This window comes from Austrofundulus limnaeus, unplaced genomic scaffold, assembly GCF_001266775.1.
Source record: "Austrofundulus limnaeus strain Quisiro unplaced genomic scaffold, Austrofundulus_limnaeus-1.0 Scaffold24, whole genome shotgun sequence".
NCBI lineage: Eukaryota > Metazoa > Chordata > Actinopteri > Cyprinodontiformes > Rivulidae > Austrofundulus > Austrofundulus limnaeus.
In genome coordinates this window covers 2,370,486-2,383,230 of record NW_013952426.1, presented here as the reverse complement: position 1 = coordinate 2,383,230, position 12,745 = coordinate 2,370,486, and the positions used below count along the sequence as shown (strand labels likewise).

The 12,745-nt window shown below is 38.1% G+C and overlaps 1 protein-coding gene across 8 annotated transcripts in view; it reads right to left on the bottom strand.

Moving 5' to 3' along the window:
- Positions 1–175: 175 nt before the first annotated feature.
- rnf220a (ring finger protein 220a) overlaps positions 176–12,745 on the bottom strand; it is a 182,240-nt gene continuing 169,670 nt past the window's right edge. For 4 of the 8 annotated variants that reach the window (XM_014004485.1, XM_014004486.1, XM_014004484.1 and 1 more), the window contains 5 exons: positions 10,615–10,621; positions 9,575–9,686; positions 5,607–5,801; positions 5,142–5,216; positions 176–1,469 (listed from right to left, as the gene is read on the bottom strand). In XM_014004485.1, coding sequence (XP_013859939.1) covers positions 1,398–1,469; positions 5,142–5,216; positions 5,607–5,801; positions 9,575–9,686; positions 10,615–10,621 — 461 coding nt within the window. In that variant the 3' untranslated portion in view covers positions 176–1,397. The remainder of the gene's footprint in view (positions 1,470–5,141; positions 5,217–5,606; positions 5,802–9,574; positions 9,687–10,614; positions 10,622–12,745) is intronic. The other 4 variants (XM_014004488.1, XM_014004489.1, XM_014004490.1 and 1 more) reach the window with 2 other exon arrangements.

The window sequence follows — 12,745 nt, the reverse complement described above, 5'->3', positions numbered from 1 at the left end:
AGGTTGTGGAGATCGCCAGTTCAGCCTCGGGCATCTTTCTTTTACAGAACCTTCACTCATCTAGTATAGTTTCAAAAGAAGCTGCCCATTGGAGACCTTTTGCAGCATAGCAGTAGGAGAACAGAAAGAAAATTATTCTGAGACTTGGGAAGGGGTTAAAAATTAAAGTAAGTGCATATAAACTATGATCTGAACATGTTTTGCAAATCCAGAGGAAAAAATGGTGATTAACAGAAGCTCAGCTGGATAATAATCTAAAAAAAAAAACCTTCTACTACTCTGCTTAGTTTCAGGGAATATTGGGCAAAATGAAGCTCCCCATTCAATAAAACTAACATCTGTTCTTATTTTCATGTTCGGACCTACAGTTCAAGGATACCCTGCAGAAAAAAATTACACCACAGAAATCTTAACCACCTAGTCTTGAGTAGTTTCTTATTTTCTTAAATTCCYGTACAGTCAAAACTTCAACAGATCTTCAAAATTTCTTTTTTTCCCCTCAAAAAATACAGAAGGCTCTTTTTTTCTGGTCATTTTTTTTCTCCCAAACATTATTTCCAAACTAACGTTCGACTTAAAACAKAATTTTAATGTATACTTTAATGTGTATCGTTTGATGTAATGTTTTTGAGTGAACTCTATGTCATTTACACCTAACATTGTAAACACACATAGAACTATATTACATGTGCTTGCACTGCATCTTAAGAGGGGTAGAAAATTTGGTTTACTTCACTAGAACACCACAAAAAGAGAGAAGAGGGAAGTGAAGAAGTGGAGGAGACAAGAGTGTCAAACTTATTTTCAAAAGTTTACAGGTTGTTCTCAGTTTGGTTGAAAGCTTCATTTTCACGGATCAGTTCCTTTTTAAAATTTCCTCAAGGAAAAAGTTCTGGAAGGACAAAGTTTTCTTTCCGCAACAGAAAAAAAAAAAGGTTAAAAAAAATAAAAGAAGGTAAACGTTTCCGTAAAGTCCTTATTGTAGTGCCTGCCATCCAGCACTGATGAAATGTTAAAGAAGCAGGAGAAAATAAAAAGGGGTCTCAGTTTGTTATCAGAAGTTCCTTTCAGGTGCCCCTCCAGCATCATGAAGCTACCAGGTGTCAGCAGGACTTAGCTAGGCTTTGAGGCTCTCCACTGGCTAAAAGTCCTTCTTTGGACATCAGCATCATGGTGGAACAAACGTGTTAACCATTAGAAATTGCAGATCTCCTTTTTTTTTCAGTGGATGACCAGGCAGTCAGCACGAGAGTCATTTCAAGTCCATGTGAGTCTCTACCTCCTCACAGAKCTTCAAACCCAGTCCACAAGAGAGAAAACCAAATGACGATAGGGAAAAGATGAAATCCACGATGGAGGAATGAATTGGAAAAATGAAAAGGCAAGGGTTGTGCTCTTTACAAGTAGACGCGCCTCAGATCTCCGGGTGAGGTGATGGTGTTGCACTGCGGGCACAGCTTCTTGTTCCCCTGTGAGAAAGAAACAGATGACAGTTAGAAAATTATCTGTGAATAAATAGCAAAAAAAAAAAAACACCTATAATGAAAACCAACAAAAGTTTAGAAAAGTCTATCTAAGGCTAAGTTCATGAGAATGTTTGTTGATGTAAAGAACTCACCAAATTATTTATAAATGTTTGTAATATGTGAAAAAGCTTCAACAGACGGGACAAAAAACTTGTAGCAAATCACTAATTTCCTCCAAGAATGTGTGTAAATCTGCCTGTTGGCAGCAGCTCTTCTCTGTGTGCTGCTTTGATAGTATGCCATMTGCAGTAAAGCAGCAGGTGATAATATGCTACACAGGGCTAACAGCATTACAAGACTGTGACTGGGTGGTCTCAAACACTGTCTTTACCTTCCTACCGGCCCGTTTGTTCTCTGCTGGGTGGGAACTGCTGGCTGCTGGTGCATTCTTTCTATTAGCTATTGAAGTGCAGTGTTTATAGAATATTTGCAGCCAAAAATGAAAGTACAYAAATGTAGTACATCTGGAGTTAACAAGCAGTGGAAATCATACAAACTGGTGATCTCATTTAATTTATTCTTATTACTAAGACATGTTTTCAGTTAAAGCAGAAAGGGGGAAAATGTATTTAAATAAGGAAAAAGGAAGTGTTAAAAAAATCAAGAGCATCCCTGTATACTACTTTATTAAAATGACTAAGATCAACAAGAGTAACCAATGAAAACAGTTAAGGTTAAATTTATTTGTAGAAAACAAAGGCTAATTAAATTATAAAATATGAGATAATGTTCTTTAAACTGATTGGTGCAGAAGTAAAAATTAACTTAGATCCTAATCAATAGGCAAGTGTGAAATTTTTTTTTTACTGTTTGTAGGTTTTGTTTCTTTATGAGACTTATTTAATGTTAAGTCAAACCCTAAAGCATTTTTATTTTAAAGATACCTTTTTTAATGTGAGATATGTGAGATTCTGTTTTACTCATGAAGAATGTTTTTTGTTCATAAAAAAAAAACAAGTACTGTAAACACTTTTAAATACCTTGCAAAAGCATTTAATTTGCTTAAGCATAACAACTTGTCATTTTCGTAAAAGTGAAATAACAGCCATTAATGTCAAGTTATTTTTCAGTCATTTCAGAATTACACACTTTTAGGTTAATAAATATGGTTAGAATAAAAATGTGGAATTCAGAACAGTGGAATTTGAAAAAAAAAAAAATAAAGGGATTTTGAGAAATGGTTAAATATGGCTTGAACTTGAACTTTCCTTATCAAGTCCACATGGACTCCAAAGCACTTTACACTTCAGACATTCACACACTGATGGGAAAAAATAACAGATTTAAGGGCTCTAGACTAACTTTTTGCACTGGTTGCACCAGTGCATCTAATATATATAATAAAATTATGTATTATGTTATAATTATATAGTATTTATAATTATATATTATAAAACAATTATATAGTATATATAATTATATAGTATTTATAATTATATATTAAAAATAGTGAAAACAGTAAAAACAGTAAAATGTAAATCATGTGCAAAAATATATTATTAGTTGGAACTAAGTTGGAAAAAATAAATATGAAGGTCAATTAAATTATAAAACGTGAGGTTAAGCTCTCCTTTTAAAATTTAATTGGCACATTTTTAATTTAATTTATTTATTGGTCCATTTATATATTTCTACTTTTCTTTTCTAGTTATGTCAGTGTCAGTCCTCCATACTGCAGAACTCGGTAATTCAATGTCTGAATCAGGTGTGTTGGAGCAGGGAGAATCATAAAACCTGCTGGGCTGCGGMCCTCGAGGACCAGGATTGCCCAMCCCTGGTCTAGAGCCCTGGATTTTATAGGAGCCTAGTAGTCTCTGTTGATGGTGCTTGATTTCACTGGATTTCCAGCAGGGCCCACTGCTGTCTAGCTGGAGCTGGGTGGGGAGTGTATTGCTATGTGGGGAGCATGATAGGCCTTAAAACTATTCATGTAGATGGAAAGTACAAAAACTACACAAATGCAAGGATGTTGGTTTTATTGATGAATCAYYGCACTTCAYCCAAGAYAAAAAGTTTYACTTTATGCRTCAGTGGTCATATTATTATGGCTGATCAGTGTAACATTACAGTATTCTGTAAAATTGCGACTTTGACAGAAATGYGTCAGTGACGTGWGCTGCAGTGGGAGGGCTTAGCAGGAGTTCTGTACTACAGTTTCTCTTTARATCAAAACACGTCCAYGTGGAACAGAACGTCTCACAACCACATGAATAAGAACAGCTGTTTTACGTCTCGAGAGGTGCGTAGCAGTCTTAATGGAGCRTGTTCCTTATTTACTTACAAGCCTGTCAACGTTTAGCACTGCTGTAAGCATGCACAGGTGTGTGCCTGACATGCTGCGCTCCAGCTGCGGTGCTCATTACAGCAGTAGGAAGGCAGGGGATGTGAGTGAATGAGGGGGGTTGGTGTTTACTTTGATCAGCCTGACCTTCCTATTTTTATAGCTTTCTCCAGACTATGAGTTTAATGTTGCATAAATTAAACCTGTGATGGTAACATGCACGTCTGTGCACACACACACACAGATATATAATTGAAAATTATTTTTACTCCAATAGATTAATCAAGAATCAACTCCTAACGACAACATCTGAGAACTTATTTCTGCCAGTCGCTACCCAAATGTTTTCATACATAGAGAAATATATTGTGTACATGCAAAATACAACTTCATGAGAGAACACTATACAATGTAAGATTATTTTAACCTTTGTTTAAACAGGAACCTAAAGTGAGGTGAGACAAGAAAATTGACAGTAGGGAGGAATTTTCTGATGAGGGGAGATAATAACAAAGAAAAAAGGAAGAGGGACAATGAGAGGACTGTTTATCCCCCCAGCTTAAAAAACACTGTTGCCTTTTATGCTTCATTTACCACATTAGTACCAGCTAATTACACTCAACTGAATATATTAGACTAACTAATAACCAAGAAAATTACAGAGGTGTGTGCACGCAGAGAAAACAGTCGAGGTTAGAGTTGACTACTTTATTCCAACATGTTAACAAGCCTTTTGGGGGCCATTCCATCTAAGCTCTTCCCCTACTGAGACTAAAAGTGTTTGCACTGCCTGGATTGTGTGTGCAATAAGAGAACAGGTCATTTGGGAAATATTCCATTTTAGTTTCTCCCTGTTGGGCACGAGAGCAGAGAGAAACTCACTGACTATGAAATGAGGCTGCAATAACTGCGTATCATGAAGAGCTGCCCTGCAGAAAAGAGCAGTCAGAGTGCGCGTGTGTGAGCGCAGCGGTGGTGTGCGTGTGTGTGTGTGGGGGGGTTGTTTCTGGTGACATTTGGGGGCAATTTTAAGACAAAATGCCTACWTTTGGGGACAATTTGTGCATTTGGGGACAAAAGTCAAGTTCCCATTTGGTTTAAATGCCATTGGTGGGTTGGGGGTTGGGGTTTAGGACCAWGGTGTGAATTGAGTTTAGGTTAGTTTTAGGGTCAGGTAGGTACCTGTGAGGTTAGCCTTAGGGTTTGTGGTCAGGGTTAGGCTGTAGAAATGTAATGGAAGTCAATGGAATGTCCCCAAATGGATAGCTGTGCAAACGTGTGTGTGTGTGTGTCTGTCTGTCTGTGTGTGTGTGTGTGTGTGTGTTCAGGCGTACCAGAGTCCTGAGCCAGCACTCTTCACAATGAACGTGCCAACACTGGATGGAGGTGAGCGGCATTGTGTAGGAGTCCTAAAATGAGAAAGAAAGAAAAAAACATAAATTATACCAAGTTTGCATCCAAGTCAGTAATAAAAAAACAAAAACAGAATGTACGTTTCCTGACCAACCAACAACATCAGACCACTATCCGTGGAACGACACAGCCAGAAAAGGTAAAAACCACTGAGCAAGGCAAGCACAAGGGGGTGTCACTGAACCGGCAACCTGCACGCCAAACACACTGACACGAAATCAGGCAGGCAATGACTAAAAATGGAAGGAAGCAAGCACAGGGAAGATGCGGTACAAAGCCATGATAGAGCGCACTTTTCTTTTTCAAAATAAAACGATATATGACAGAGGAATGGGTGTGATAAGGGGATGAGGACAGGTGTGAGACGGAGGGAGGGAGTGCCTTACCCTCCGTAAGGGCTGTGGGAGGAGYCTCTTTATGCTGCTGCTGTAGCCACCAATCACAAGGCCCCTGTATAGGCAGTACAGGCCGAGGGGGAGGGACTTAGGTTGCCGCTCTCCGACCTCTTTGGCCAGTGGCCGTGACCCCGGCCACACCCCTATGCTCCTGATCTCCGCGCCTGACTGGATAGCAGGCTTTCTCTGCGGAAGGAGGGAAGGTGAGGTTGGGAAAGGAGAGGGAGGGGTGAAAGGTGGCAACTAATAATAGAGCCATACGAATTGCAAACACTAAAGTGTGACAAACACACACGTGGACAAACAACACATGGGGCCACACAAAAAGACGCAGAGGTGTCCAACAGTGACCACTACAAGATCGATAGCTTTAAAGCAATAAGACAAATTTGTCCCATTCAGATACGATGGCAAATGACTCAAATAAAACAATTTAAAAAAAAATCAGGATGCTAATGTTGGTTAATATTCCTCACATAAAAATGGACTAAAATGAGCCCGGTGAACAACCAAGACACAATATTCTTGTAGGCCACGTTTGAAATTATGCTAGAGAAATGTATGATCATGTTATGATCTAACATTATGAGAACTGTGGCAAATCTAAAAAAATGAATTGATTTAATTATGTCACGCACCATCGAGAACCACTGTTGAAAAAAAAAAAAAAAACGCTACACAATTTTATTAACTAGGTTTTTCTCTGTGGCTAAAATTTAAATCAAATGAAATGAGGTGAATTACTGCACTTGTTGTTTTTAACTTGTCAGATTTTACATAAAAAAGAAAACTTTAAATTATCTGCTAATTCAGTGAAGTTAGATTACTATTTCATGAATTTGGACAACAGTCTATAATTTAAAATAAGAGTTATTTTTGCACTAATTATGTGCATTTTTTTCTTTGATGAGCTAAAGTTTAAAAAATGTAGAAATTATGTTTTACATTAAGTAACACATGTAGAACTCTTAACATAAAAAAAATCCTTTCCTAAAATGACCTGCAGATGGTGGTAGAAATGCACAGAGAATATGAAGTTGAAGTAAAGCAACAAACAGGCAAGGGAAAGGAAGAGCTCGACTTAACTTTGTTTAAATCATGTGCGTTTCAGTGGTGTATGATTCAATAATTTAAGAGGCACAATTAAAAATAATTTGTGCTTGAATCTGCATCTCTGCTCTCCTTTCTGCCCACAAGAGGGAGTAACCTGTTGGCTTCTGATTAGACGACGTAACAGTGCCAGAGCACAGAGACAACTTAAAGACAGACAGATTAGACAGAAGACGTCCGAATGTGTGCACACATTTGCGTCTCTCTGAGTGCCTCGGTGTGTGCGAGAGATAAAGGACAGTGACAGATGAGCGGAGAGGAGCCGTGTGTCCAAGGGGCAGTGAGTGATCGATCGCTGTGCCTTGCCCTCCGTGTCACCTCAGGCACTGAGCGACCTTTAGGAAGAGCAGGCGTTGGTAATTACCTGCTTTACACGCGCGCACACACACAGAATGCCAATGCAGCACTGACCAAAGGCTTGAATGACAGGATGACATAAAGAAGGGAACACAAACACAGATGGGGGATYCTTTCAGATGTGGAAGAAGCTTTATACGTGAACTAAGACAACAGAGATCATTTGAAACGGCATTAGGAATAAATTAAAATCAACACATTGTGAACTAATTTGGGTAAAACAGACCGAGATTCACTAACAGTCTGCATGATTTTTGTGAACTCTATTTTGGATTTTGTGCATCTAACTAATGTACAAAGTTTTCACAAAGTGAACTTTGCACCTCCAACTTGACTGACAAAAACACAACATATTTTTGGACAATCACAATGTTTCCACTTTTAAATTAAACCCTCCCTTATTTATGTTATCACCTGGTAGACAAACAGCATGTGACTCATTAAAACCAGCAGCRTTTGCATTACCCATTTAATCTGAACTATTTACAAAAGCTAGTGGCATTTGAATCTCTGAATAAAAATAAGAGAGAAAATTTAGCAATCTGCTGCCATGTTGCCTTTACAAAAACAGAGCAGTCACACCAGGAAAATAATTATTAATCATCTCTTCTAGTGTTGTGTCAGACATTATTGCATCTGCAAATAAACTGCTTAAAATGACTCAATCCTGGGGTTTCCTTTTCCTGCTTGATAATTTCCAAGACATGAGACACAATCTGAGATTCCAATCAGAACACAATACTTTAATCATTTCTTTCTCAAGTAWGACTGCCACCACGCCCTCAAGAGTCAAAATGATAAGTCTAATCTTATTGTGTGTTCATCCACACATGACGTCCTTAGTTTAGATAGTAGAATAAAGCCATGAATTATGCAGCAGAACACATACCAGCAGAATTTGGAAAGCCATGCAAAAGCAACAACMATCAAGTCACAAAAGCAGCATGAGCTCCTACAAAATAAAAAATGATAATGCGATATGCCCATATGTCCGACATGCACCACATGTAAGCAGCACCAGTATCTAATATGTTGTAGAACATACACACATGTTGTAAACATTTTCAAATCATGGTTCCACATGTTCATGGCAATAAAGTCTATGAAACTATCCAGAGAGAGTCAGTTATGGTCCTTGAGGTACGCAGCCCTGCACATTTTACTTGTTTCTCTTCCCTGACACACCTGATTTGAATGAATGGATGATTTTCAGGCTTCTGCAGAACATGGAAGAGGTAATTCACTGACAGAATCAGGTGAGTTGGAGGAGGGAAAATAGTAAAACATGCAGGGCTGCGGACCTCGAGGGCCAGAAGCTATGCCTTTTCAATGTCATATGGAGGACTGGGACACTCCTGTGGAGTGGCAGACCTGGGTAGCGGTTCCCAAACTTTGGATTCAAATGGAGAAATGGCTTTCATTGTTGTTGTGGCTAGTGGACCAGACCTTCACCCACAGTTCTCTGGAACACCAAATGGGGTCACAGAAGTTCAATTCTCTGGTCTACGTTTGGTGGCTCTCAAGAAGGCTTATAACTGTGTTCCCTGAGGCATTCTGTGGCGAGTGCTGTGGGAATACGAGATGCAGCGGTCACTTTTAAAAGCTCTTTGGTTCCTGTATTACCATATTAGGAGCTGGGTCAGGATCCTGCCCTTGTTTCCAAACCTGTTTATGGTGTTCATGAACAGGAGAGGAGGTTGACTGGTTTGGGAATCTCAGAGTTTCTTGTCTGCTTTTTGCAGATGATAAAGTTCTGTTGGTGTCTTAGAGCCAAAACCTTCAAAAGCATTCATTCAACCTCCAGCACTGGGGTAGTTTTCAGTGAGTGTGAAGTGGCTGGGATGAGAGTCAGATGCCATGGTTTACAACCAGAAAAAGTAGAATCCTCCCTCTGGTTCAGGGTTGAATCTCTGCCWCARGCAGAGGAGTTTAAGTATCTTGAAGTCCTCAGTACAGAGTGTGGGGCTTTGTTCTGTTGTGGTGAAGAAAGAGTGAAGTCCAAAAGGCAAAGCATACTGTTGGTCTGTCTATGTCCAACCCTCACTTATATTCACGAGGTATAGATCATAGCCAAAAGAATGAGATCTCAGATACAAGAGGTCGAAATAAGCTTCCTTTTTAGGATGGCCAGGCTCAGCCATAGATATAGGCTGCGGACCTCCACTATCCAGGGGGAGCTTGGATTAAAGCCACTGCTCCTTCGTATTGAAAGAAGTCAGCTGAGGTGGTTTAAGCATTTGATTAGGATGACTTCTGGATGCCTCTCTTAGGAAGTTTTCTGGGAACCAACTAAAAGGAGACCCCAGGGCAGACCAAGAACTCGCTGTGGTCTAAAAATGCCTTGAGATGCCCCTGGAGATACTGGACAGTGTTGTAGGGAGGACAGATGTCTGGAGTTCCCTCCTGGACCTGTTGCCCCAGAAACTCAACCACACATAAGCGATAGAGGATGGCTGTATGGATGGCTATATGAAAGCCAAAAAAATACTCACCATGCAGATGAGACACTTGTATCTGTCTCCTCGAAGTATCTGCTTCTCTAGCTCCCTGATTCGGGCTTTCAGAGCCTCCATAGTGGTTGCTGTTGATTCTTCCTCAGTCACCCTAGAACAAAAGAAATTTTGTTTATGCTTAGGCTGCATTAATGAAGTTAATCTACAATAAAAATACCAATTAATTCCCACCCAAGCCAGATCAAAATAAGAAACATTTCTCTGGTCTTTATATCTGTCCATTTCAAAGATTTTGCCAGAAAGAAAAACTCTCATGATTAAAAATATCAACTGTTTAATTTACATTTCCTTAATAGAAAAATAGGTATCTACACATATGAATATGTTAAGATGACTATACCTACATTTCTACCATAGGGATGACAATAGATTACTTTATCTCCACTTTACTAAAACAATTTTAATAAAAAGGTAATTCAGCTTCACACTTGAGTAATTCTAATGGGATAAAAAGCAAAAGTATACATGTGAAAGTAAAAGAAAGATAATGTACTTAGCAATATTAGGTAACGAGAAAAAATACTGCTTACTTGGTTGACCAAGTAAAACAAGTAATGCAAGGCTTTTCAAATGTTTTTGCTTTTTCACACTGGAAAATCTAGCTCAACTGCATCAACTCAAAGAATTTATTATTTCAATGAAGTCTTAATAAAATATTAGATCTGTCTGATGTTGCTTTTCTGAGGCTGTAGGTAGTAGGGAAGTCAAAAAATAGACATGTATTGAGTCCATCAATTAGTCATTTATTTGTGTAAATATCAGTAGGATGTTCATCTCCTTCAGCTGACTCACAACTTTGAACAGCAGACACAGCAACACTGTGGCTAGTGGAAAATGCTGGTCTGGAGCAGATCATATAAATGGGTACTACAAATCTTAACCTGTCTTACATAAAAAATACAATATTCAATGTTTTATTTATTTATATGCACAATAATAATTTCCCTGCCTCTGCATTTTTCACAGCATCATGTTCAGACTCTGACTTCTCTTGATGTCTTGCATTACACTCAGTCAACTTTTCTACTGCTTTTGAGCAACCTCTGATGAATCGGTAGCATAACTGAAAATGTGCATTTAACAATGTTCAGCAGCATATGAAGCAGCCATAACTAAATCAATACAGACATGTACAGACCACAACGCTGATGATAATTCTGTGCAGGGAGATGAGACCACACACAAGCCAGCTGATGTTTATTATAGACATTTTTTTTCTTCACTAGTAAGATGTAACAGTCGTGCGTGCAAACGTGTGTGTGTATTTATGGTGATGTGGTCATTTTGCAGCCGGGTAGCTTGCTGATCTATAGTATTGATCTGGGTGAGGAAGGACAAGAATTGAGAAAGGAGGAAGTAAAAAAAGAGCAATAAGTGGCTGTGTGTGTGGCTTAAGACATGGCTGAATTTGGAACATCCTCAAACAGATTTGGTAAACAGTTACAGATGAAAAACAACAAGAAATATTTTATTAATGATATAGTAAGTATTAGTTATACTATTAGTTATAATAGTATAATACTATAAATATTCTTTATACAAAAGCCCCCATCTACATTATTCTAACAAAAATGCTAAAATAAAAGTTACAACAGGTTAGGTTCGAAAGCAAACAACTATAGGAAAGTAATATAATTATTTTTTTAAGTTTTAAGCAAATTTAATAAAAAGGATTTCCTTATTGCAAGTTGTGCAGACCTTTGACCTTTAGAACTCAGATWTGGACCTTAGAAATATCAGGTTTGACAACCCCTGGGTTATAGCTTCTTTTCGATTATAAATTATTTCAGCRCACAAGTTTAATGTTGACAGGACAAGGATAAAAATGCCTCCTCTCATTGATCACTGAAAAAAGTCAACCTGCACAAACTCCCCCTGTAACACCACCATCATCCCATGTCTATAAAGAGCTGGCCTGACGTGCCATCATTGAGCCCTATAAACTGCTTTACCCTCTCCAACTATTAGTACTGAGCTTGTAAAAAGCCATTTAGTCTTGATTAGCCTGTTAGCTTATAAAGCAGGTGAGGAAAAAGCTCTTTCAAATAATGCAGTCTTTTTTTAATTGYGACTCAGTCACCAACAAAACTCAGCAAAGTAATATTTTTGTGYGTCTCAAGAAATACAAAGCTACGAGGCAAAAAATGATGTGTTCACCTTCCCCTGCTAAAAATGTGTTTTTTTCTTTATTTTTGTAAGAAAAATTAATCTCAACAGAAAAATTAATCTCAATAATGACCCAACACTATAACCCTGTTAAATGTGTTTTTAACAGTATGTGATCATCTAAAACACGGAGCAAAGAAAATAAAAAGTATGATTGAARTTTTGTTATCAAACTGAAGAACAAATAAAACATGGTTAAGCAATGAAAAGATGACATTACAGAAATAATGAAGCTCTTTAACAAGAATCTGCAGATTTTTTTTTCATAAAGCAATAGTTGTGATGACAGATGCACAAGCTGATGAACTTTACTCAGATTTAAGTTTTATTCTTAATGCCAATGTAAATAAATAGGTCTTTGGAGGGAACAAAYTGTAACTTTCAGATACGTTTCTGGTTTTAGTCAGAACTGTGACAACAAACAGCACATTGTTTTAAACAAGTGTCTTCATGAGAGTGTTTTTTTTTCCTAGAAAGTATAAATCTTTAACTTGCTATCTCTCTGGAGCAATTGTGTGCAATACTGATCATCGAGGGCCGCCCTCCTGCATGTTTTATCCATTTCCCTGCTCCAACACACCTGATTCTGAGTGACTGAATTAGCTTTTCGTTCTGCAGAAGCTTGTTACCCATTCATTCAAACTAGGTGTGCTGGAGCAGAGAAACAAGTAAAACATGCAGAATAGTGGCCCTCTAGACCAGGATGGCCCAMCTCTGCTCTGGAAGCATTTTCTACTAAAAAGCGTTGCAAGTAGAAATTACTCTGAAGGTTTTTGTTTCATATGACATTTATGAAATAATCAAGCTGGGGTTTTCATATATGCCACAACATTAAAATGTGTTTGCAGGTAAAGTCAGGAACAGATTTAACCAAGAAAATTCATTAAGGTACCTGTTAATAGGTAGAGAGGAYAGTTTTGGGTGGAAATCGAATATTTTGCAAACGGAACATGAAAATTAGGAATGCTGTATTTATTTTGATTA